Source organism: Sceloporus undulatus, chromosome 4 (assembly GCF_019175285.1).
Source record: "Sceloporus undulatus isolate JIND9_A2432 ecotype Alabama chromosome 4, SceUnd_v1.1, whole genome shotgun sequence".
Lineage (NCBI taxonomy): Eukaryota > Metazoa > Chordata > Lepidosauria > Squamata > Phrynosomatidae > Sceloporus > Sceloporus undulatus.
This window is the reverse complement of record NC_056525.1, coordinates 44,294,594-44,321,738: the sequence shown is the minus strand read 5'-3', so window position 1 is coordinate 44,321,738 and position 27,145 is coordinate 44,294,594. Positions and strand designations below refer to the sequence as shown.

At 41.3% G+C, this 27,145-nt stretch overlaps 1 protein-coding gene across 4 annotated transcripts; it reads left to right on the top strand.

Annotated features, from left to right (window-relative positions):
* The first annotated feature begins 379 nt into the window (after positions 1 to 379).
* KLHL12 (kelch like family member 12) lies at positions 380 to 27,145 on the top strand. 4 transcript variants are annotated; one of them, XM_042464034.1, is made up of 14 exons: positions 380 to 562; positions 1,444 to 1,506; positions 3,563 to 3,650; positions 4,537 to 4,776; positions 5,468 to 5,621; positions 6,126 to 6,343; positions 10,946 to 11,095; positions 16,841 to 16,955; positions 18,812 to 18,918; positions 20,389 to 20,584; positions 21,248 to 21,406; positions 23,059 to 23,157; positions 24,069 to 24,255; positions 25,395 to 27,145. In XM_042464034.1, exons 4-14 carry the CDS (start codon positions 4,594 to 4,596, stop codon positions 25,519 to 25,521), a joined length of 1,695 nt encoding a protein of 564 aa, XP_042319968.1. In that variant the 5' UTR covers positions 380 to 562; positions 1,444 to 1,506; positions 3,563 to 3,650; positions 4,537 to 4,593; the 3' UTR covers positions 25,522 to 27,145. The 4 variants fall into 4 exon arrangements, with proteins under 4 accessions (XP_042319968.1, XP_042319970.1, XP_042319967.1 ...); XM_042464036.1 differs by lacking the exon at positions 1,444 to 1,506; XM_042464033.1 differs by lacking the exon at positions 3,563 to 3,650.

Genomic DNA, 27,145 nt, shown 5'->3' with positions numbered 1-27,145 from the left:
AGCACCTAGAGATTGTAGGTTTAGCTGTTTATTATGTAATTCCTTGCCGGTACATATAAGTAACTGAGACGATGCAGTGCCAGCAATGCATACAGAGACTCTGATCTAGCTCTTCGTCCTGGGGTTCTGGGCTTTATATTAATGATCAGATCCACAGTTGAGAGGAGAGGGATCTATATCTTATCAAACATTGAAGCGCGGAAGGAGACAAGCGCGCGTCCGCGCACTCCCCGTTGCTAGGCAACCACAATTAAAGCGGAACCCATCCGCCGTGACGCGTCCCCTGAGCCGGCGCTCTGATTGGCGGCGCTCTTCTTCACGGACGCGGGTCAAAAACAAAAAACCGAGGCGCGGGTTTTCTACGAAGGCGCGCGCGACGCCTCCGGTGACGTCATCCGCCCGCGCCCGATGCGAAGGAGGAGGAAAAAAACGGGGCGCGCGGGCCCGAAGCGCCGGGACTCTCTCCCCTTCGCGGGGAGGGCGACGACGAGGAGGATCTGCGGGGAGATGGGGCGCCTCCCGCGGCTGAGGCGGAAGCAGCGCCTTTGAGCCGCCCCGGGAGGTAAGGGGAGCCCTGAAGACACTCCCTGCTGGCAGACATGAGCTCCGTGCCAGGGAATCCTGGGATATGTAGTTTGTTTTGGCACCGGAGCTCTCTCTGGCAGAGGAGGCTAAATGTCTCAGAGAACTACACTTCCCAGAATCCCCTGGGGTCGAGTTAAAGCGTTCCCAAACTGGATTATTCCTGCAGTGTGTTGTGGACCCCCATGAAATTCATAGGGTTGCTAGGTCAGCAGGCAACTTGGAGGCATATATATATATATAGAGTATATATGTGTGTGTATCGTATAGATATAGTACACACACACACGACAGCTGTTTGGGTATTAGAGAATGCTGCCCATTCATCTCTCCGCCAGCATCAGTCTCCAGACTTTGGCCTAAGCTTGCTGTGCCCCTGGGGAACGCGGCTCCTGCCTTGCTGGGCATAGCGATAAGAACTGTGACAGTTTAAATGGAGTTCAGATATTGATTTGCACATTCCTCTTTTGCAGATCTTATCTATCTCTGAGACATTAGTTATAAGGACTGCAAGCAGACACCTTGACATTCATAATAATAATAATAATTTTTATTTTTACCCCGCCTTTCCATAAAAATGATCAAGGCGGCTTACAAGGATCAAAACATTACAGTACCGAATAAAAACAATTACAATATGAAAATTAAAAACATTGCTACAAGGAATGGGAACAGGAATCAGTATAAAACACATATGTCAAGGGCAGGAGATGGAAGAAATCGATTAAGCTATAGCTGTGACGCCTTCAGCCCTCCAGTTATCTTAGACTTTAGAGCCTAGGAACCTCAGCCATTCTGGGCAAGAAACAAAAGATTAGGCAATGGTTATTGAAAACTTCAACAGTTTCCTGTACTCTGCAGCAGGCCCTGTGTCCTCAGTGCTGGTTTGATCAGCTGCGTTGAACGTTTTGGATGAAATTAAAGGTATTTTATTGGAGTATTTGTTACACAGAGAGAGACCTATTCACGTTAAATGTGCTAAGAAAGTCTTCTTTCAGCAGTAATCTTTCTTGGTAAACATAAGGGAAGTATATATACTGTGTGTGTATGAACATAATACAGTGGATCCTTGTTATACGCTGGTGTTTGGTTCCAAGATCCCCCATGTATAACAAAATCCGTGTATGCTCAAGTCCCATTAAATATAATGGCAGAGGAAAACGATGTCCCTTATAAAAAATGGAAAATCAAGGTTTGATCATTGAAATTTATACTTTTTTGGAACCTTTTCAAACCGTGTATGCTTGAATCCGTGTATAACAAATCTGTGTATAAGAAGGGCTGACTGTATACATATATACTTCCCTTACGTTTGCCAAAAATGATTACCACTGAAAGAACACTTTCTTAAGACACTTACTTGAATAGATCTGTGCCTGATATATCTTGTGTCAGCTGTTTATGTGAATTACCTTGCCGAGGTATCACCTTCAGCTTCACTCACTTCAAGCTGAGAAACATCTGGATCAATACAGCCAGCTGAACATTATCCTACACTGGTGGTTGTATCTGTTAGCCTTACTTTCCCATTGCAGTGTTGGATGATGATACCAATTTGCATTATAAGGATTTTGCCATGATTATTAAAATTACATACATGAAACATTTTAAGTTGTTTGAAGCAGGGTGCCTTCCAGGTATTTTGGGCAATGATTCCCCCATTTCTTGGTAGTACAAGCTGGGGATGATGGGTATTGGAATCCAAAACATCTGAACTTTAATCCAGTTGTTAGTTCTAACTAAAGTAAACAAATTGAATCAACAAAACGCATACAAGTTCTCAATGATGCAGTAGGTGTATTCTAGTTGGGAACAACAATTGAATTTGGGCTCTTGGCCAGTAGCAAGTTTCCTCCTGCTGCTTTAGAGTGTTAGATGGTACTTTATAGTAAAGTCGGTCTGAGTTTTTAAAGTGTGAGATCTAAGCATATCTTGATAGAAGTTACCTACCTTTTTTACTACTTTGGCAAATACAGACATTTTTTCAGTATATTTTGGCAATGCTTATATGTCTTTTGGTACCCTTATAAATTCTATATTAGTGAAATATAGTCGTCCCTCCATTTTCGCAGGGGATCCGTTCCCCCCCCCCCAGAAATGGAAATTCACATATATTCAAAGCCCATTGATTATAATGGGTGCATGTGTGCCATTTTAATCCCTCCCCACCTTGACATCACTAAGTGCAAGACCGTGGACTCCAAGTCTACAAATTAGAAGGGCCGACTGTATTTGTAATAGAGAGACATAAAAGCAATAGAAATGAATATCTATACCTGGGCACACTCTGCATATAAAGGTTCATCACTGTGTCTCCCTGGACTGTCATTGGTCAACCTCTTGCATACCTTGTCCTTGCATCTAATGCAGGGGTCGGCAACCTACGGCCCGCGAGCACTGTAGGACCGGCCCCTGGCCGACCCTGCCGCCGATTGCCGCCGCCGGAGCTCTCCTTTTTCCCGCGCCTCTGGCCTCCCAGGGGGCGGGGACAAGCGCTGGGGCCGCCGGAGCGCTCCTTCCCCCCGCCCCCTGGGATGGCCTCTGGCCTCCCAGGGGGTGGGGGCAAGCGCTGAGGCCGCCGGAGCGCTCCTTCCCCCCGCCCCCTGGGATGGCCTCTGGGAAGAAGGAGGAATGGAGGAGGAGGAGGGAGGGAGGGAAGAGGAAGGATGAAGAAGAGGAGGAAGAAGGAGGAATGGAGGAGGAGGAGGAGGGAGGGAAGGAAGAGGAAGGATGAAGAAGAGGAGGAAGAAGGAGGAAGGAAGTTGCAGGAGGGAGGGAGGAGGAAGGATGAAGAAAAGGAGGAAGGAAGGGAGGAGCAAGAGGAGGAGGGAGGGAGGATGAAGAAGAGGAGGAAGAAGGAGGAAGGAAGGAAGGAGCAGGAGGAGGGAGGGAAGGAGGAGGAGGAGGAAGATGAAGACATGCAGTCTTTCTGAAGGTGAGACAATGTGACTTTCCAAAGTGCATTTCTGTGTATTTTCAGTGCTTTCAATGCTGAAAGGTGTGCTTTTACAAGGAGAGTGGTAGTGATGATGATATGTCAGTTTGTGGGACATGCAGTCTTTCTGAAGGTGAGACAGTGTGACTTTCCAAAGTGTATTTCTGTGTATTTTCAGTGCTTTCAATGCTAAAAGGTCTGCTTTAACAGTGAGAGTGGTTTCGGCCTTCCCCTTCGGCTGAAAGGGCCCCTTGGAGCCCTTTCGGCCGAAGGAAGGGGCGAAGGAGGAGAGGGCAGGCACACACTCCTCCTCCCCGCGGGGCTTTGACAGCCCTGAGGTGTCTTTCGGAGGACACCTCAGGACTGGCAAAGCCCCGAGGACAGGAGCTGGGGCCGCGCGCCTGTTGCTCCTGCCCCTCACGGGCCCTTACTGCTTCTCTGAGAGGCAGCTGGGGGCCACGGAAGGGCAGGAGGAGCAGACAGCTGGAGGTTGGGAAAGAGAGCAGAGAAAGCCCCGCCCCCAGAGGGTGGAAGCTCCGCCCCCGGTATGCAGCACCACCCCAGAGGGTGGAAGCTCCACCCCCAGCACGCGGCCCCGCCCCCGGAGGGTGGAAGCTCCCCCCCTTTCGGCCCCCCAGTTGTCTCAGGGACAGCAACCCGGCCCCCGGCTCAAAAAGGTTGCCTACCCCTGATCTAATGTTTGTATTGTCTTAGTCTGCAGCTTTATATTATGTTGGTGTCACCCAGCACTCATTTGATATTAAATAGATATGCAATAGTTGAGTCATTTTTTTCTTTAAAAATGTGTTCAAATAGGCAGAAGTAGTTATTGAAATGTAACTAAGTAGAAAATTCCACAAGGGTATTGTCTGTGACAGAAAAATGCAGGATGATCTACTAGCCACTTTGTAGATAAGTAGAGGAGAGACAAAGTTCCTCATTCTTCACCTTTAGACTTTGTTAAATTTGGCCTCACATTCATGAGATAGCATCAGTGAAGCAGGTTCTTTTCTTCACAGGTTACTCAAACTTTGAACCTGCCTTCTCAGCTCTCTTGTTGGCTGGAGTAACTCACTATGGCTCCTAAAGATATAATGACTAATTCTCATGCCAAGTCAATTCTCAATGCAATGAACTCTCTGCGAAAAAGTAACACATTGTGTGATGTGACCCTGCGTGTGGAACAAAAAGACTTTCCAGCCCATCGTATTGTGTTAGCTGCTTGCAGTGACTACTTCTGTGCTATGTTCACCAGTGAGGTATGAAAAGTGTACAATACACACATTAATTCCTGCAAGTAAGAAAAATGTTTGCAATATATATTTAACAGTGCAGAAATAACATTAATGCTGCAATTTTGCATGCACATTTCTCACAATGCATTGGTGCTTATTCTGAGTGAAGACGTATAAGATTGTGTAGGTTGTTGCAGTTCTGAATCTGCTTAAATGTAAAGTGATGGGACTTGCTTCTAAGTAAATATGGATATGACTTGACTGCGAAAAGAAATGTAAAATTGTTTATATACAAGAAATTATGTATTATATCATGAATGAACGGTCATCAGAAACATATTTAAATTATTGAAGAAAAATAGCATTATAGAGTTACTAGATGTGTTTAGAAAGCAACAAGACATTAGGTAATGTTAATTTTTCTTTGCAGTTCACAAGTTCTTCTGCAAATTCCAACTTCTTGAGTTAAGTCTATTACAAATATAAGATATTAGACATAAATGTAACTTTATCCATAAAGATATAGGTATAATTTTAAGTATAAGCAGTTTTTTAACTTTAATATGTTTTATTTGTTTCTGCTAATAATGAAATGAACAATTTGGCATGTTTCATTTTCCGTGTATGTATATTTATTTATTATGAGATTCTAAACATGCTTGGAAACTTTCATATCCTAGAAAATAAAATTGTTTTTCTGATTTTCGATTTGCAGCTTTCAGAGAAGGATAAACCCTATGTAGATATCCAAGGGCTAACAGCCTCAACTATGGAAATATTGTTGGACTTTGTGTACACAGAAACTGTTCACGTGACAGTGGAGAATGTTCAAGAGTTGCTCCCAGCAGCCTGTCTGCTTCAACTAAAAGGTAATGGGAAAAACTATGTAAATTTGGGATGGAACATATCTTGGAGTCATTGAACCTTATTCTCATGTTCATTTATCACAGTAAGCAAGTCATAGAACTAAGTACTCTGTTTTGCCTAGTTTGTTCCACTGCAAGCAGAACTGCTTAGCCAACATGCAACAATACATGGGCTCATATTTAATAAAATGGAATTCTCTTGAATTCAGGCTTGTTGTCTGAATGTGATTGATATAAAGTAGTTTCTTAAGAAAAGAATGTGCTTTATTAAGTTGCTAGTGAACCTATTACAAACAAAAGACCATTAGGGCACTACCAAATAAATGGAAGACTAAAGAAACAATAAAGATAGCTTTATATCCACCAAGTTGGCCTGTACAAGAGATGCCAGTTGTATTACTCTGCTATAATTTTCTCACTATGAAAGAGAATCTGGTTCTCTGAAATTGTGGTCATATTGGTGACTTGACAATGTATTGTACAAACCATTATTATCTATCTTCACAGGAGTAAAGCAGGCTTGCTGTGAGTTCCTAGAAAGCCAGCTGGATCCATCTAACTGTCTGGGCATCCGAGATTTTGCTGAAACACACAATTGTGTTGACTTAATGCAGGCAGCTGAAGTCTTTAGCCAGAAGCACTTCCCAGATGTAGTTCAACATGAAGAGTTTATACTCCTAAATCAAGAAGAAGTGGAAAAGCTCATCAAATGTGATGAAATACAGGTAAAAGTTGGTTTGTCACTGAAGAAAGCAGTAACAGAAATGCCACATAGTTCTGGCATATAACAAATCAGAAATAAATACAAGGTAGGAATTAATGAATGAAATATTTATTAGAATTCTGAGAATTACAGATTTCATTTCAAAATGAAGGTACATTTCTAGCCTTTATGGTTTTCAAGCTTCATTCATATGTGCAATCTCTAAAGTTGCTGATGTGTTCCAGAGTTCTTCATATGCCTGATGGTCCAGACATATATCCTAACCATATAAACCCATGTTAATCCCCATCCCACACTTTACCTTCAGGTTCAAAAACAAGTAGGCAGTGGGGGATTTTGTCTCAGAACCAATGGCCTTGGGGAATAAATTATGTTTTTTTCTTGCTAGATGTAATAAACCTTAGTTCATATAAAAAGAAGTATAAATGACTCCTATGAAGTAGAAAAGAATTCACTTCTGGAAATGAGAGTTTGAGATGCAGTCACAGTATAAATCAAGGGGGAAATTCTGTTTCTCCCATCCAGTAGTACTGTGGAAGGAAATTATGCATCAGCTATCAGCTTATTAATTGACTTTATGGGAATTTAAAAGGGCTGAAACACATTTGGGAAACAGATTTTGCAGGACAAATTGATTCAACAGCTTGAAAAACTATTTGGAAAGACCCTTGGGTATAGTCCACACCAGCTAAAGCTAGAGAACTTGTCTTTAAAAATTCTGAATAAAGTGTATTAAACTCCTGTAAGGTTGAACTACATAAACAGGGCTATTAGTGTCAAATTCTGGAGGAATTGTAAAGAGATAGGTATGTAATACTTTAATATGGTTTCACTGTAACAAAGTCAACAAGTTCGTGAGGGAAAGTATTTTAAGAATCTGCCAAAATTATTAAACAGACCCCCAGTTTGGTCTGTCCCTGACTATACTGCTATTAGCAGCTTTTGAAGGAAATTGGTTGTTACTTCATAAGGATATGCTCATTTTTATTTTATTTTTTAATATGAGTTGGAAATTGCAACTAATAGGGCAGGGCAAAGATCACTAGATCTGCCCTCTGACAAAGGAGAAAATTGTGTGTGAATTAACATTAATGCGGAGAAGCTTACTTACCAAATAGAAGTGGTGCAGCATGATAATAGTTATGATAAATTCTGTATCGAAACACCCTTTTTTGTGCAGCCTCTGGCTAGTGGAAACACCATCAATGTGCATTTCTTCCCTATCCTGACCCTCTCCAGCCTGCAGATTTGGGGGATAGGATTGTGTTACATTTTTTTAAAGATTCTGATTTTATTAGTCAGCAAGGAAAACAAGTACCTTATCATCCTTGCTGGTAGGCTAAGAGCATCTAAAACTAGATTTTTAAAAACCTATGCATTATTTTGTCTAATTCAAAATGGTATGTGAAATGCAGCAATAGTTCATGGATGAAGTTTACCGAAATTTCCAGATATACTATGATGTCTAAAATAGTAGACAGCCAAAATAAACAGGTGTCTGGAAATGCATTGAGCAAGAATGAGCCATAACTGTAAGGCTAGGGTTGTTGTGGGTTTTTTTTTAATAGGCAAGAGATATGGGATGATTTAACAAGGGGAGTCTAGAATATCAGGAAGTGTTTCTTAGCCTTCCTGATTGATTAAAAGTTATTTTATTATTATTTTATTATTTAAAGTATTTTATCATCTCCCAGCCCATAAGGGCTCTTGAGGCATTGAACCTTGGGATTGAAATTAAAATAGTACAAAGATAAAATCATTTTAAAAACACATTAAAATAGTCTTTAAAACTCTAATAAAAGCAGTCTAATAATGATAATAAATAATAAAATATTTATTTATATCCCGCTTCTTCCAATTGAGGATTGAGGCGGGTAACAACAGAGAAAATACAATATACAACAATAAAAACAACAAGCCCCACAAAACCCCGACCCAACCCTCCCTCCCAACTATAAAATTAAACAGTAAAAAAAAAAACAATCTTAGAATCCAGTTTTGAAATTAAAACAGGATATTCAAACATTGATTGCTATGCAGAACAGCACTGCTTTGGCTGCATGCCAAAAGCTTAAAAGAGGCAGGACTAGCCTAATTTCCATGGGTAGAGTTCACTTGTACCCACCAACCTAACTTCGTGAGGTGGTGGGGCATGCAATAGAGCCTCCTCTGAAGATCTCAGATTTCTGTCGGGCTCAGATGGGAGGAGGTGGTCTTTCAGATATTTCAGTCTGAAGTCATTTAGGGCTTTGTAGTTCAAGACTAGTACCTTTAATTGAGCTTTGAAACAAATTGGAAGCCAGTGCAATTCTTGCAAGACCGATGTTATATGGCCCCTAAAATGCACCTCTTGACACAAGTCGGGCTGATGCATTTTGCACTAGTGCAGCTTCTAAACACTTTTCAAGGGGAGACCCATGTAAAAAGCATTACAGTAGTCTAATCGAGAGGAAAACTAACGTATGAACCACTGTGGCCAGATCTGTCTTCCCCAAGAAAGGGTACAGCTGGCACACCAGCCAAAACTAGCAAAGGTGCTCCTGGACACTTCAGCAACCTGGTTTTCCAGGAGCAACGCTGAGTCCATTAGCACTTGCAAGCTACAAAACTGATCTCTCAGAAGGAGAGCAACCTGATCCAGAAGAGGATGTGATTCCAGTCCCAGGTTGGTTTTCCTACTGAGCAGGAGCACTTCTATCTTGTCTGAATTAAGCCTGAGTCTGTTCACCTGCATTCAGTTTTTATTACATCCAGACAATGATTCAGTGGTACCATAGAGTCCTTGGCATCACAGCTGGGTATTATCAGCATACTGATGACACCTAGCTCCAAAGCTCTGGATGGCCTCTCCTAACAGCTTCATGTAAGTGTTGAAAAGCATAGGAGACAGTATTGACCCCTGTGGAACCACTAGGGTAATGGCCAAAATGTTAAACAGCTGTTTCCCAGCACTACCAAGTGGTTTCTTGCAGTGGTTCTGCCAAGAAAGACAGAACCACTGCAAAGCAATACCCCCCCAAGTTCCATATCAGCCAAATAACCCGTGGTCAATGGACCAACTTCCTGTCCCAGTGTAGATGATCCACCAAGGCAGCCAAGGCTGTTTCTCTGCCATAACCAGGCCTGAACCCAGATTGGAATGGGCCCAGGCAATCTGTTTCGTTGAGAAAGTCTGGAGTTGCTACTGCTCATTCTAGGACCTTACTTAAAAAGGAGAGATTAGAGACTCGCAAATAGTTACTGAGGGAGAAGGGGTCCAGTGAAGTTTTTTTCAACAAAAGTCTTATTATTACTTCTTTTAGAGAGGTTGGAACATAGCCCTCTTTCAGAAAAGCACTACCCAGTTGGCCAGTCCTCCTCTGGCAGCTTTAGTTGGCCTCACCTCTCCAAGCAACATGTCCCTATCATCATGTTGAACTAACTGAAACTTATCCACCAGAGCTAGGCATTGTATGTGCCTCAGTTATTTCTGCAGACACTACCTTCACTATAGAGTCCCAAGTCAGAACAGATTCAAGCAATTTTCCTCACAAAGTATTTAGTAAATTCATCACAGTACTTTTTTGAGGGCTCCTCCTCAGCTGTTTGAGGTCTAGGATGTAATAGTCCTCCTGGTAAATGTAGATCATCTGTCTGCATGAAACAATGAAACAAGGTTTTGTTTTTTCTTGAATACAATTAGCCATTGCTCTGAGAGTTACAAATTGATACTTTCCCACAAAATATTTTCAGGGGAGGAAACAAGTGGTTTAAAATTTGTGTAAATTGTGGGAAATTGTTCAAGAAATCATTTGCAGCTAAGAAATTATTATATTTACTTTCAGAACTTAGCATTTTATATACACTGAAGCTGAATATAAATTGTCCTTGCTAAAGCTTCAAACATAAAACCACTTATGGTTTGTACTCATGATTTTTCTTTTCAAGCAAAACAAGAGAGATGCTTTTATATTACAGGCATGCTATTCCATATCTTGAAAATGTATTGTTGCTTGGATTAACACTGTCGGCGTTGCTTTTTGCTTTCATGCAAAAATCCCTATTTGTCTCTCTGTTGGGTGGGGGGAATGGTATAAACTGTATATCTTGTCTTCATGCATATCACATCTTTGGCAGTTATGCAACAAAGGCACGGGGCAGAACATCCAAAAAGCACGGTCTCCCGGCACCTAGTTTTGGTCCGTGGGGAAGTCGCAGCCTCCAGACCGCGGGACTTCCCCGTGGACCAAAAAGAACTGGCAAAAATCGGGTTCTTCTTGTGACGTCATAATGGTGCCGCGACGGGCGGCTGCTATGCGTCTGGCACGTAACAGTGGTGGTGCCCGTCTGTACAGGGTGCCGCCATTTTGACGCCCTCGTCATGTGCGAGGGATGTCTAGAAGCACTGTCCCTTGCACATGACAAGGGCGTCCTATCCTGTCCATCTGAACCGGGCCAAAGTTACACTTTGCTTATAAAGATCTTGTACCCATTCAAAAACAATTGTGTTTTCCCAGTTTTCCTACACCAGAAGCACTATCTATGCTTGGCTTCTGAAATGGGCTTTCCTTGTCATCCAGAGTCTTCTGTGAAAGACTGATTAGTGCCATGTCTTTTCTTACAGGTTGATTCTGAAGAACCTGTCTTTGAGGCAGTTATTAATTGGGTGAAGCACTCAAAGAAAGAAAGGGAAGCATCCCTGCCAGAGCTGCTACAATATGTGCGCATGCCACTTCTCACCCCACGCTACATCACTGATGTCATAGATGCTGAGGTAGGGTCACCTATTTTATTATGCAATTGTGGAATCAGTCTGGTACAGAGGTAGACAATGTAGTTTGCTCCAGATGCTTTAAATGCCTTAAGCTCTGATCCTTTGCCATGCTGGCTGGGGCAGATGAGCATTGTACTCTAAAAAATTGTTGAAACACCAGGGCTTATTTCATTTTCTTTTAAGGTTGTAATCCCGCCTCGATCTGTGGGAGAGGTGGGAGGTATAAATACACTATATTATTATTTATTATTATTATTTGTTTCACCCTGAGCTAAAAGCTCGTATTTCTCTGAATGTGTCTACAGTTAATATACAGTAGATTAATGTGTGAACAAACATCCATTCAGAATAATCATAATCCTATCTAATTCAACATATAAGAATTTTTTAAAAGAAGTCTAAAGCCAGTCAATTGATCTGTATCTCATCAGTAAAGTGAATTTCCTTAACCTTTATTTGCTTTTGTTCAGTAAGGCACATGTTAATGTTGGAAGCAGCAGTAGAGCCTGTGAGTCACAATCAGAGAAGTCAGAAAGAAGTGGCAGTTCAACGGTTTGATAGCTGCTAAGAGTCGACCTAACTCATGCAATAGTTCAGAGACAACTTCAGAACTGTGCCATATTTCTATCTGAGTCCTGCAAGGATAAGATAATAAAACGTATTATTATTATTATTATTATTATTATTATTATTATTATTAGCCCGCCAATCACAAGGAATCCAGGCGGGTTACAACAATAAAAATAAAGAGAATAAAATAAAATACAAAAAATAAATAAAATACAATAAAATTAAAGAGAGCAAAGTGAGTACATTCACAGTTAGGCCTGATGGAAATTGGGCCTCCCTTTTCCTTCCCTCCCAGGTCTGATGATGACATCATGGAGGGAGGGCTCTTCTTCTTGAGGCAAAGATTTTATTTTAATTAATTTTAATTTAATTCTTCTCATTAAATTTAAGAGTAGAATTGGTGGACAGAGTGACGTAAGTCACAGTAAATGGGGAGTGGAACTAGGTAGGGAAGGCCTGCCGGAAGAAATCAGTCTTAAGAGCCTTCTTAAAGGCTGTAAGAGTAGAAATGTCACAGATCTCCTTCGGCAGGTCATTCCATAGCTTCGGAGCTGCGGTGGAAAAGGCCCTCTGGGTGACTGAAGTTAGCCTAGATTTTATTGGCTGAAGTAGATTCTTCCCCGAGGACCTTAGAGTGCGGGACGTACAGTATGGAAATAGGTGATCTCTTAAGTATTCTGGACCCAAGCCATGTAGGGCTTTGAAGGTAATCACCAACACCTTGTACCTTGCCCGGAAACTAATTGGCAGCCAGTGAAGGGATTTCAAAACCGGTGTTATGTGATCGGTATGACGAGTACCTGTAATTAACCTGGCTGCCATATTTTGTACAAGTTGAAGTTTCTGAACTTGGCACAAGGGTAGCCCCATGTAGAGCGCATTACAGAAGTCCAATCGAGAGGTGACCAGCACATGTACTACTGTTTCAAGGTCTCCCAGTTCCAGGAAAGGGCGCAGCTGGCGTATTAGCCGAAGCTGATAACAAGTGCTCTTGACTGTCGCATCTACCTGAGCTGTCAGGTGAAGCGACGAGTCAAGGAGCACCCTCAAGCTGCGGACAGAGTCTTTCAGAGGAAGTGTGACCCCATCCAGAACTGGCTGACATAATTCCATACCTGGGCTTGGGTTTCCTATAACAAGTACTTCCGTCTTACCTGGATTCAGCTTGAGTCGGTTTTCCCTCATCCAGTCCATTACCGCCCCAAGACAGGCATTCAGAGGAGAGATGCCATCCATAGTCACTGCATCAGTTTGAGACATAGAGAAATATATTTGGGTGTCATCAGCGTACTGATAACATCCTGCCCCATGTCTCCGGATGATTTTTCCCAGCAGCTTCATGTAAATGTTAAACAGCATAGGAGACAATATTGCGTCCTGGGGTACACCAAATTTTATCTCTCTTTTAGAAAAGCAACTGTCTCCTAGCGCCACCATCTGGAATCTGCCTGAGAGGTAGGACCGGAACCACTGTAGAACAGTGCCTCCGATACCTAACTCTCTCAGGCGTTCCAGAAGGATACCATGGTCGATGGTATTGAAGGCCGCTGAGAGGTCTAAGAGCACCAGCAGGGTCACACTTCCTCTGTCCATGCCTAGATGGAGATCATCGACTAAGGCGACCAAGGCCGTCTCAACTCCGTATCCCACCCTGAATCCGGTTTGAAATGGGTCCAGATAATCAGCTTCATCCAAGACTGCCTGTAGTTGATTGGCGACCGCCCTCTATCACCTTGCTCAAGAATGGCAACAATGAGACTGGCCTATAGTTATTTCTATCCAGAGGGTCCAGGGAGGGCTTTTTTAAGAGTGGTCTGACCACTGCCTCCTTAAGACAAGAAGGCAGGGTACCCTCCCTGAAGGATGCATTGATTATATTTTTCAGCATCAGCTTGACTATATCACCCCCCTGGACAGCCAGCCAGGATGGGCAAGGGTCAAGAGGGCAAGTCGTTTTTTTCAGACTACTAAGGAGCTTGTCCACGTCCTCAGTACTTACCGACTCAAATTGATCCAGTCTAACAGTAATGGCGGAGGCGTTGGATGCCTCTCCCATTGCTTCTGACTTAAAGTTGGCATCCAAATCAGCTCTTATCCGGGAGATTTTATCTGTGAAATAATCATTAAAAGCATTACAGTAAGCTATGGTTGACTCTAATAGAGGGTTCTGGGTGGGAGGCAGTTGTGTTAAACTTCTTACCACCCTGAACAGCTCAGCTAGACGAGATTTCACAGACGCGATAGATGCAGAATAGAAAGATTTTTTGGCTGCATCTATCGCCACTTGATAGGACCTAAGAAAAGTCCTATGAAGTACAGTGGTACCCCGGGTTACGAATTTAATTCATTCCGCGGCGCCGTTTATAACCCGAAAGATTTCGCAACCCGAAAAAAGGCTTTCCGCTAGCGCTGGAAAGCCGCGGCTTTTAAATTTCGTGCCAAAAAGCGCCGAAACACACCGAAAAAAATTTCATAACCCGAAAAATCTTTCGTTACCTGGAACAGTTTTTTCCAAGCTAACTTTTTCGTACCCCGGAAATTTCGTAACGCGATCAATTCGTATCCCGGGGTACCACTGTATCTTATCAGATATGAGTTGAGATTTCAGCCAACGCTTCTCTAGTCGTTGTCCAACCCGCTTCATTTGTTTAAGCTCTTCAGTGTACCAAGGGTTACGGTTTTTAGTGGGTTGGAAAGGACGCTTGGGAGCGATCATGTCTATAGCTCTGGTGATGTTGTTATTCCATAAATTAACCAGAACTTCAACAGAGTCACTGGCACTGCCAACCATAGAACCCCCTAGGGCTTCTTGGAACCTAATGGGTTCCATCAGCCTTTGAGGGCAACCATTCTAATTGGTCCTCCACCCCTAGAGGGAGGAATAGTAGTCTTCAGAACAACCTTAACCAGGAAATGATCCGTCCATGATAATGCGGAGATACTAGTTATTTTTGCCCACGGATATGCTTGTTCGGTACAGAAGACCACATCAAGAGTATGACCTGCAGAATGTGTGGGCTCAGAGACTATCTGGGAGAGGCCCATGTTTGTCATGAAACCCATGAACTCCCGAGCCGCACCAGTAAGATTAGTCAAATCACCCTTGAGAGGGATATTGAGGTTGCCCAGGACTAACAGCCTAGGCAATTCCAACATCAGCTCTGAGACTAGTTGTGTCAGCTCAGCTAGGGAGTCTGTTACGTTACGGGGTGGGCGACAGAGCAACAGAATCCCCAAACTCTCCCTGGTCTTCAAGAGAAGGTAAATGCATTCAATTTGGTTTAATGCACGGATATGTATCCTGGTTAAAGTGAGATTGTTTTTATGGATTATGGCTACGCCTCCCCCCTGCCCGCTTCCCCTTATCTGCTCATTGATGGAGTACCCGGCCGGAAGGGCCTGAGCCCAGGTTACAGAGCTATCTGCTCCTAGCCAGTATAGATCTGGATTCTGTGAAATGTGAGCAAAAGGAAACTCAGAGAACAGAACTTTGTCATCCTTTTCTTCTCCCTTTCCTGAAGGTGCGTGTGGGCTGTCCAACACTTATGGGTTCCTTTTGCACTGTATGATTATAACATTATGTTTGCACTTTAGCTACCATAGTTCCATCCTATGGAATTCTGAATTTTGTAGTTTGGTGAGGGGCATTTAGAATTCTCAGCCAAAGAGCTTTAGTGCTTCATCAAACTACAAAACCCTGAACATACCCATAGCAGCTAAAGTGGAATCATAGTGATATAATGGTGTAGTGTGAAAAGTCCCTGGAGTGTTGAGGAATCCAATAGTTGAGCTAGATTCCCTGTACAGTGGTACCCCGGGATACGAAATGACCGCGTTACGAAATTTCTGGGATACGAAAAAATTAGATAGGAAAAAACTGTTCCGGGTTACGTTTTTTTTTTTCCGGCTTACGAAAAAAATTTTGGTGCTTTTCGGCGCTTTTTCGCACGAAATCGCGGCTTTCCAGCGCTAGCGGCTATGGCTTTTTCGAGTTGCGAAATCTTTCGGGTTACGAATGGCGCCGCGGAACGAATTAAATTCGTAACCCGGGGTACCACTGTACTTTCTTCTAACTGCCATAACCAACATGGAACACCGTATTTCATGTATGCCACTCACCCTCTTAACAGTAGACATAAAGCAATAGTACTAGTACTACAGTATTAGCCTCATTTCTACATTCAGAATAATTAAAAATCCTATGATAGGGTTGCCATAAGTTGGACTCAGCTTGAAAGCACATAACAGCAACAATGGAAACAAAGTTAATTTTTAAATCATGAGAAATACATTTGTATCAAGGTTTATGTTGTTTATCCTACCAGCATAAAGCTTTTCTTCTGTATGATATATAATGGGGTGGGCAAAGTTAAGCTGTTTTTGTGGTCCTCAGGGGCCCCCAGGGATGTGGGTGGCATTTTTGCCATTTTATTGGGGAAGGGGCTGGGCCATTTTAAGCCCAGGAAAGGTCTTTTCAAAAACTGGAAGTAAACTGAAAGTGGCTTCCTGTCACTTCCTGCTTTGAAAAAGGCTTTTTCTGGGCCTTAAATGACCTTATAGGGACTGAAACATGGCAAAATGACCCTCATTTCCTCTACTTTGGATTAGGGGACATCAGGGGGCTTAAAATTTGGGGGAGGGGTGCAGCACACCTATAGTTTCCCAAGGGTTAATGCAGTCTCCTAGTCTTCCACAATTGCCTGCCCCAATCTATATACACAGCACAGGACAATATAAATCTTTAATCGTGTTAATCAGTTAAAACCAATGCATCATTCTTATTGTGTAATTAAATTACCTTATAATTGGTGTTGGAAAATCTAAGTAAAAGTCTGGAATAGTAACTTTTAAAACTTGAAGGTAGCCTGACTGTTGGGTTACATTTACTCTATAACCAATATAAAACACCATATTTTGCATATGTCGGTCTCTCTCTTAATGGTACTCCCTAAAAAACTATTTGGTTAATGAAGAAAACTTATTTGTATAACTCTTTGCACCATATTACTATACCAAGCCCTTTTTTCAGGTAGGAAATCTTTAGTCCTGTAGATGGTTCAATTGTATGCTAAAATATCTGGAGCACCAAAGATTCCTTATGTTATATCATTCTGTGGAACTGAAAAATTTTGTAAGGTGTAAAAGTTGAATAATCTCCCTTTTTGTCTTCCTTAGCCTTTTATTCGATGTAGTTTGCAGTGCAGAGACCTTGTAGATGAAGCTAAGAAGTTTCATTTAAGGCCTGAGCTTCGAAGCCAGATGCAAGGACCTAGAACCAGAGCACGTTTAGGTAAGCACACTTTAAGGAATTCATACAAAAATGTTTCAGAAATTGTGTTACAATTGTGATTTTCCATTCTTTTATTTATTATCTTCTATTATCTGGCCAGCTAGAAATGTTTAACATTATAATTTGTTTTTGTCCTTGTTTCAGTATTGCAACACATTTTCGGCTTTGTTCGATTAAAGGATAAATGTGTTTCTGTAGGACATAGTTTTACTGGATTCACATTCCAGGATTTCCAATCTGTCAGATGATAGAAAAAGTCGGAACTGCTAGCATGATGTCAGACTCTAATGGTCTGGGTAATATGCCTTTAAGGGCATGATAGCGAGCTGCCCATTCTTAGTGAAGTATGGAGCAAAGAACGAGAGATACTACATATTTATGGGGTATCTTTAGTGCTACAGTAAACCTCTCAGGCATCTGCCATCACTCTGGGTGTGTAATGATTAGATGTTGAGGCAGTAATCTTAACTGCCTCGCAAATAGCTGTGTAAAAAATTCTATCTTGCAGTTATTTTTGCTAGTGTGTATCCATATATGCCAATATAGACCTAGAAGAGAATGATCTTATATTTCCCTGCCTTCTTGCCTAGAAGCTATTCTTAATCACGGAAGGCAGTCAGGTAAATTACTGTTGACAAGCATATGGATGATAAATATCATTTTTAGCATGTGCTCCCAGGCAAAAGTAAAGCTGAACATGTGATAAACGAGCTTGTAAGAAGACACTGGCTTGCTATTTTAGTACTAAATCTCCCAACTGAAGCATTGGGCAAAGAGATACTCGGGGAAGACTGAAAAGTTGTGAAAGGACATCAATTTGGGATTGATTTCAGGAGCTGGACCGTTTGCCTGATTTCATTCATTTTTCTAATATTTAGATGCAGTAAACCTGCAACTTCTTAATAAATTTTAAATTTGTTATTAGTCTCAGAATGTTCTGGAAGTAAGTGAAAGTTGCCATTACTTCATGAACCATTCTGTGTAGCTTGAAAACTAGCTTTCTGTTTGAAATAATTAACTGGAAACAATAGAATTAACTCACCAAAGACAAGAGTAGAATAAGGCAGCAAGCAAACAAAACCCAAGCGTACAGCTGCAACATAGACAATAGGGTTGTTGAAAGAGGTACAAAGATTATATAACTCAAGATAAATATGAGTCATAATGATGATGCTGAAAAGAAAAAGGCAAGGATGTTTGGCTTGTTAACAAATGTGGCTTTCATTTTTGCATTAAAATACAACTAGATTGCCACACTGATTTTTCTTGAATATAGGGTTCATTAGTTTCTGAAGCCATGGAAGAAAATAACACAATGCAGAGGCATGCTCCATTGGTTGATTGTGCTTGCTTACGTTGGGGGTGGAGAACCTGCAGCTTTCCATATTATGTTAGATTCCAGTTCCCACCAGCCCTAGCAGTAGTCAGATGACAAGAATTAGAGTATAACAACAACAGCCAAGATCCCACCTATTGGAAATAAATGGGTCTATCAAGCCTAAACTTAATATTTGCTGAAATGTGCCCCAAATAGAAACAATACAGATTTAAGCAGATTTTTGAGAGATGGGGCAAGAACATTGAAATATATTGCTTGATGAGGCTTGAGTCTGTCTTGCTGGGGGTTTTTAAGGGGTTGGACAGTGCTGTTGCTATTGCTTTAAGGCTAGAATATCATTGTAAATCAGCTGGTTATGGTTAAGGAAAGTAAGTGAATTAAAGAAAAATTAAAGGTGTGGTCTGTATTTATGCTCCAGAGTCTTTCTCAAGACAGTGTATAGATACACAAACAACAAAGGATTTCTTCTTGGTGACCTACTGGAGTAGTAACCTTCCAGTGATCTATTTTCATTCAGGTGCCAATGAGGTACTCTTAGTAATTGGAGGTTTTGGAAGTCAGCAGTCACCTATTGATGTGGTGGAGAAATATGACCCAAAGACACAAGAGTGGAGTTTCTTACCAGTATGTAATTGTATGCTTTGTCACAAACTTTATAATAATAATATGTCATTCACATGTATTGTTAAAGTACATTTGGCCAGTCTGGTTAGGGTTAGTAAGAGTCTACTCCCTAACGCATGTAACAATGCTACTTTGAGAGGGGAAAACTGAGAACAGAGAAGGAGTAAGGCCAGAGTGCTTTACTCTTGTCTTTACCCATTGTTTCTCTTTTCTAAGATTGCTGTGGCTGTTTTCTCTGACAATAGGAAACATATTTAAAGCCCTGTGGGTGAAAACTCTGCCAGACGAGTGCTTCACAATTATGTTTTCTCTCACTAGAAAAAGAAAAACAAGAATATTTGCCTTTAAATCCCCTCTAGACAGGAAAAAGTGTATTATCTATGCATAATGAAACATGTCTCTCTCTAATCACCAGAGGGAATGGAATAGTGACCTTTCTTGTGTATGGGTAGCAGCATTATATGTGTATAGTTTAGGGAGAGGGTAAGCTACTTCCCAGGTATGTGGGCCAAACACACACAAGAGACCTGCGAGGCCACAAATATGCTTACACACCCTATCCTGAAAATGATATCTCTGAGTTGTTGGGAAATTTTTGCCAGCTTTTCAGGGGCTCTTTAGGCCTCAAAGGAACTTTTTCCCAAAAAAGGAGAAATAACCAGAAATCATTTCTGCTTTTAAGGTTCTCCCTAAAATAGATTGGGGATGGGATGAGGGCTGGCAGAATTGCCCCCCCCCCCATGATCCCTAGAGAGTACGAGGGACTATTTTCAATAAAATAAAATTTGAAGGCACAGCAGAGTTCCTGGAAGGGTATTGTGTAGCCCTTGCACCACACTTTCCCACCCAGTTCAAATTTCAAATTGAAATACCCAACAAATTTCATTTAACACATTATTTGAATTTAATCAATACTCAGGGTGAGTAAAATATTGAGAGAGTGCATGTGAAAAACCTTGAAAGCATTCTATCTGTATAAATGAGGGGTGGGAAAAGTAGAGCCCTCAATATGTTGTTGGGCTTACCATGGCCTGTGCTGCCTAGGGTTGCTATGACTTGCAGTGCCACATCTGGAGGACCACACTTTGCCTATGCCAGTATAAATAAATAGCTGTAGGAAAGACGTCTGTAGAAGTTCAGGTGAAAAATCAAGGATGTTCCAGATGAAATTTCAACCTGTTTATACTCCTAAAGCAGTCTAAATATCAAACTGTTCTTTCTTAAATCCCCTGGTGAGCTGTTTCCTGTCTTTCAAAACCTTTGCTATTCCCTGCACTCTATTTAGAACTTTCTTAGGGGATGATGAAGCGAATATATGGAAAGGAGAAACCCTATCGCATTAGTCCATTATGATGAGCAAAAGTTTATGTATATAGCCTTTCTGTGGCAGCACTTGGAAATGCAAGTACCAGTGCTACTTAGAGATATCAACATTTATTGGTTCCATTGTTTTTCTTTTAATAAACATAGAGCATCAGCCGCAAAAGACGTTATGTTGCCACAGTTTCATTGCATGATCGGATATATGTAATTGGCGGTTATGATGGCCGTTCCCGTCTTAGCTCTGTAGAATGCTTGGATTATACATCTGATGAAGACAGTATCTGGTACTCTGTGGCTCCTATGAATGTTCGACGGGGCCTAGCAGGAGCCACTACTTTGGGAGGTATGTATTGGTTGACAGATTGTCACCATCCCATTACTGATCATTATTGATTTAAACAACTTTGTAAATGTTGAAAGGATTTCTTTCTTTCACTAGTCCAAGATAAATTTATATATACTTAGAAAAGAAGTTTAAATTTTTAAATACTTTGATTTGTTCTAGATGGTTAATACACCACAAAAAGTTCAATCTGTTGAGTGGTCTATGTTTGGACTCAGCAGGCTGCCTTGTTTTCCTGAAGATTTGGAAGAGCAAGGGATATGGGGCATGCCTGTAAAAACAGCTCAGATTCCCATACATTTTACATTATATTTGTTCATCTTTTTCTTACATATCATAGGCTGGGTTTTTTGTCATTCGGTTCCATCTGTAATAAGCCATTTGTAATAAATTTCATTTTGAGCAGTTGTATAAAGGATTCAGCTGAAAGAAATATTTTACTTCAAACTAATGTCATATTCATTGGTGTGAACCTTTCTTCTTTTATGGACTTCTAAGAATAGTCCCAGCTTCAGCTTATTCGTTTTAAAAAGTATGCAGGTGTCATAAGATGTCGTTATTAAACATAATAGTTTAGATTTTGCCTTATATCATCATAAGAAGTTGGCAAAGGCTTGTTAACTGAAATGTGTGACTCGTTTATAATCTGATACTATGTTACAGACATGATCTATGTTTCTGGAGGTTTTGATGGAAGCCGGCGCCACACCAGTATGGAAAGATATGATCCCAACATTGATCAGTGGAGTATGTTGGGAGATATGCAGACAGCTCGAGAAGGAGCAGGACTGGTGGTTGCTAATAATGTTATTTACTGTCTTGGTAAGTAACCTTAGAGCAAGGATGGGAACCACTTTCTGCCCATGTTTTAGATAAGTGTTTAGGGACTGCAGTCTGGTTGTGTGGGGAGGCCAAAATATCAGCACATTTTAAAGGCCTTGCTATTAGCAACAAAGCCTTGGAATCTATTAGAATGGAGGAAGAATGTACAGAATCAGGGAAACAGCCAAATGAAAATCGCCATTTAAGGGACCCCAGAGTGCTGAATTTGGCAGCAGGATCTGAGGTTCCCTATCTCTGCCTAAGATCTCTTCTGCTTTGTGTGTATTAATGTCTCACTAGATTACCGCACTGCACTCTTATAGCTCAGCTATTCCACTTTAACTGCTTCTTGTTGCATTCTGGGATTTGCAGTTTAAGGGTGGGCATTTAGAATTCTCAGCCAGAGAGCTCTTAGGCCTCACTAAACTACAAACCTCAGAATACATCAGGAGGCAGCCAAAGCAGTTAAAATGGAATAGCAGCACTATAAGAGTGCAGTGTGGTAATGTGGTCAGTCATGTTCTGCTGAGAAAAAGGGTTACAACTACTACAACTACAAGATGTTCTTGCAGATCTCCCACTATTTGCAGGTTTTCCTCTATGATGCAGTATTCATCAACTTTCAAAATGTTATTTCCTGAAATGCCTCTAGATGCAGAATTCTAGAGGCTGACAATGGTACTGAATTTTGGAACTGAATCCAGGATGTTCTTTCCATGGATAAAAGGGCTCTGATCACTGCAGATGCCTCTGCTGTTTTTAAGGATCTCTCCACACTGCACTACAGCTCATTCTACTTAGTTGAGCCTCTGAACCTTCTGTTTAGCATTTTCAGGGGGCTAAAAGGGCAAGGAAGTTTACTCCCAACAGCCAAGGTGCATATACCTCAGTCTGGATCCAATCCTGTGAGTATAAACGTGGAATGAAATTAAAAATGGGATGTTTTGCAGGATGGAATTGAGAAATGATTACACTACATCTAGTATTTCTTAATTTAAGAGGTAGCTCAGTTACACTTGGAATACTGCTATCCTAAACCAATCCCTTTTGGATCCTTAAAAGGTTATCAGCACAGCGGCACAGAAAACATTGAAGCTGAAACTAGAAATGAGATTGTTTCATGAGTATCTAGTTGAAATATATTTTATGAAGTTAAATTGATGTTTCTTGGAACTCGTCTTAGCAACTGAGCTAAAATATTTTGTCACTATCTTGAATAATAACACAAAAAGAGAAAAACATTGGTGTGCTGCCTGCTAAGATAACTTTGTTCACTGTTGTTTTAAGAACCTGAAAGTTTTACTTAGTAAAGCATAAAGAGAAAGCTCACACTTAATACCTTCTTCCTGCGAAGATTGTCTGCAGTATCTCCAGTGCATTTTTAATAGAGATGCCAGAAGCCAATTCATCTGAAGGAAGGTGGAAAAAGACCAGCCCATTTCCTATTACTTTTAAAGTTACTTGTCCGTCAGATTGTAAAAGTATGTCTCTGTCTTCATCCTATCTCATATGTGACTTTTTTCTCTTAGCCTTGTGCATAGTCTAAGATATTTAGAGTCAGAGATCCTTCTGTTTTTATGGATATTGCCAATCCTTTGGTCTGTAAATGAAATCAATAAATGAGTGTATTTGTTTCCTCAATGTGTTTTCAGGTGGCTATGATGGTCTGAACATTTTGAATTCTGTGGAACGATATGATCCTCACACAGGACACTGGACAAATGTTACTCCAATGGCCACCAAACGTTCAGGTGAGATATCTGATGCATGCCAGAGCTATGATATAAAGTGTATAAACCCTATTGCTGGAAACTCTTCATTCAGGAACATTGTTGTGCAGTTGCAGTTACCCTGTTAGCCATCTTCAAGTAACATGAATGGTAGTTTAATAGAAATCACCTGTGTATTGAAAGATGTTTTTCTTGTTACTGCCTGAATTCCTACTCCTTAATAGGCATGATTTTTTTCAGATAATGGATTCCAAATTTGCCACTCCTCCCAGTGACCAGCATTCTGTTTCTGACATCTCTTCTACTTCCATCATGTCTGAATAATGTTACTAATGAGCCGTCTATTCTCTCTCATTCCCTCTCTCTTATTCCCTTAATGGGGCAATTTAAATGTATAATTTCCTTGAACACAGCTAAGCAATATTAGATCCTAAATGCTTTCAGCTTAACATTATACAAGTCTCTGTAATTGTGCTCGTTCCCACAACTGTACAGCTGGTTACACAACAAGCACCAATGCCTTGGCTTCATCCATTGTGCAGTGGTTGATTACCTCCCTATCAATCAGGTCAAATTGAGAAAGAAGGCTATTTGTGTGCTTATGAAATGACTGGCTGCACTAGGGATTGTATTCACATAACCTCTGACAAGTGCAGCCAGTTGTACAATGATTTTTACACTAATATAATGCCCCAATGGGATTCTAACTAAAGCGTTCTGTTCACATTTTATAATCCAGGTAATAATTTGGGCTATTTTTCCTCAGTCCCCTTAGCAGTGATAACATCTGAACATTAAAGAGGGTGTGGTATTATGATAGATGCATGTAGCCTACTGTGTCCTTACAGAAAGCCAAAGGCATTGACTGTCAGTTGTTTTCAGTTGTCTTAATGGTAAGAATCTCATTTACTCTTCATGCTTTCTGTTTGTAGGAGCTGGAGTAGCCTTGCTGAATGATCATATTTATGTGGTTGGAGGGTTTGATGGAACAGCACATTTGTCCTCTGTAGAAGCATATAATATTCGCACAGACTCCTGGACAACAGTGACCAGCATGACGACCCCCCGTTGTTATGTGGGTGCAACAGTGCTCAGGGGAAGGCTTTATGCCATAGCAGGGTAAGCAGGCCAGGCTTCCTTGTCTGGAAAAGACCTTAATTCCCAGGGCAAACCAACTCCATTTTATGGAGTATACCAGCATGTTTCTTAACACTTTGTTAGTTCACTCCCAAGCTCCCCCTTTGTTGTTTGTGCTCAGGTCCATGTTAGAAGCAGTGTTGCATGCCTGGTCAATTGTTGTCTTATCTGTCTGTCGACACATCTCTGTTCTGATATTGCTTAAGCCTTATCTTGTTGGCCTGTGCATCAGGGAATGATTGACTGGCTTCTGCCATACACTCCATGCACATCTGTATTATTGCAGTCAGACTGCTTGCATGTTTTTCCACTTCTACTTCTTCAGATCATGAGGCAGTAGTTTCCACCCCTGGAGGGGGAAAGGACTGGGAGGAACCCTTTCAGTTACACGTTTTTATTAGTTCCTATCCAATACATCTAGCTCTTCTCTCAGGGAGTATTCTTGTATTTATTCATATGCTTGCATTTTTGTATGCTGAAGTGCACAGTGCAAGTCAGAAATAGATATTTTAATGGATAGATGGCTATCTCATTGTCTTTACATATATGCCATACCAAATCAGTTTTCAAATTCATAATAAGATGAAACTGTACTCTGATGTAACCATTCCTACATTACAAAGCACAAAGAAATGTGGACCATTTGCAGAAATATAATGTAAACATTCATCATGTTAGAAAAAAACAAAAATGAACATAGGAATTTTTTCCTTTTAGCGTTTTCTTAAAAATAAAGGCAGTGTACACCTATGTTGTGCAGTGGTTTGAAAGTTGGACTGCAGCTCTGGAGTACAATATTGAAGTCCCTGCTCATAGAATCATAGAGTTGGAAGAAACTGCTGGGTGGCCTTGGGCAAGGCACACTCTTCTAAGGTTGAGAGAGTATGGACAAACCCTCCTGAACAAATCTTGCCATTATAACCCCATGATCCAGTTACCTTAAGATTGCCAGAATTTGGAAACAACTTGATGGCATGCACCAGCAACAGTCTTCATCTGATTTAAACAGGTGGTTTTCCTATCCATCTGAAAGTATTTACATGTCTTCACTGATATAAATTCATGTCTTCTACTTCCACGAATTCATGATGTTTTCATTTCTAATCCTCCGTTGCATATAGGTATGATGGAAACTCACTTCTGAGCAGTATTGAGTGCTATGATCCTATTATTGACAGCTGGGAAGTGGTAACATCACTGGGGACCCAACGTTGTGATGCTGGCGTGTGTGTGTTGCGGGAGAAATGACTAGGAGAAAGCCTTGCGAGAGTACTTCAATGGAATAGAGAAGCTATGACAGAAAGCACCAGCTGACTTGGAGTTTTTGATCTAGTTGTTGATGCCGTGACTATTGCATTTGGCCTATGCTGTATGCCCTGCTGCTCATCTTCAAAGCTACTGATTCCAGTTCAGAAACAGACAAACAAAATAAACTACATATGGCACTTTGAGCTGAACATTGAGAAATTACATCCTCATGTATGCTGCCTTGGTGAGCATGAGATTGCAGAGCAAAAAGGACATTTATGCCTTTTGACTTGTTGAGTGCCTAAAATTAAGCAACTCGTCTTGGTTTTTCCCAAATCATCAGCCCACAAAAGGAGATGTGCAGTTCCAAGATAGTGCCTGAATTTTTCCATGTATACAATGTGCTGCAGTGCAGGCATACTGATGGTGAACGCTGTGTCTTTTTCAGGTTTGGCACAGACTTGCACAGGGTATTGGGAAGAAGAGCCAGCCACAGGCTAGTACATGCAACTTGCAAATGCAGTCTTTATTTTAAAGATTTTGACCTTCCAACTTAATAACTGAAGAGGGGGAACGGAACGTCTTGCCAGTAGCAATACTCAGTCTACCTGTTAGAAGAATGGCTGCAGGAAAATAATATTTTGGGGGATTTGGTTTTCTACCACAGGCTGGGTACAAAGGGAAGGGAGGGTGATTCACTGCTTGTGAAGGAAAACCTGGTTTCATCTGCTCCTCATGTAGACATTCTATTAGCAGCTCAGAACCTGTATTAAATCTTGGGGGCCTGAGCAGAATAGAGGGGTGCAGGCATACATCTGCAAATGTTGCATCTGCCAGGCTACTTCTCAATGTTTGGATGTTCACTTGCAACAGTCTGTTCCCACAAATCCCAGATTATGTCTTAATCCACACTGTTCACCTCAAAGTCTGCACTGCAAGTAAGACTGAAGTCTGATAGCCCGTGAAAGGCTGTCCAGCATGAACACCATCACCACAGGTTCTCTCTCGTTTCATCTCTGCTTTTTAAAAGACTGTTTTCTGTGCTCCTGTGTAAACAGCAACGGCCAAAGTAGGAGCATATGAAGCTGTGTACCTTTAAGAGCATACAGATGTTGCCAACACATTGTTTTCCTGCTGTCTTTCCAGATGCTGTTACAAGGAAAGATTCTGAATAGTTGTCCGTGACATGGATTGGAACTCTTAAATTTTTGCTCAAGATATCTTGATGTAGTGTCCTTTAGGATCCCTTTTCTTCCTATTTAATACCCCTCTGGTGTGTATGCATTGTATTAGGTGTGTGAAAATAGTCACGTTGCTGGAATAGACACCTGAGCCTGTGGATAATGCAGCCCCATCCCTCAATTATGTGCCCTAAATTTTCAGCATGACCCTAGAGCTCTCTTCCTTAATCTACTGAGCCTCTTCTGTGTTGCCCAATCAGGAACCAAGGGGTGAATGTATTTATTATCTTGGGTGCTGCTGACTCCATACTTTGGGGCTGTGGCAGCATGGGATTACGATGCACTTTCAAGCAACACTGAGTTTATGAATTCTGTCTTATCACACCAGTGTCTTGTGATTGGTTTCTTATGAATTTTTTTAATAAAAGTATCTCTGGTGAATA

Excerpts from the sequence above, each read along its gene's own strand:
- KLHL12 (XM_042464032.1), top strand. The coding sequence starts at position 4,594 with ATGGCTCCTAAAGATATAATGACTAATTCTCATGCCAAGTCAATTCTC. Across the intron at positions 4,777-5,467 it reads GTGCTATGTTCACCAGTGAG|CTTTCAGAGAAGGATAAACC; the intron begins GTATGAAAAGTG and ends TTCGATTTGCAG. Across the intron at positions 24,256-25,394 it reads AGGCTTTATGCCATAGCAGG|GTATGATGGAAACTCACTTC; the intron begins GTAAGCAGGCCA and ends CGTTGCATATAG.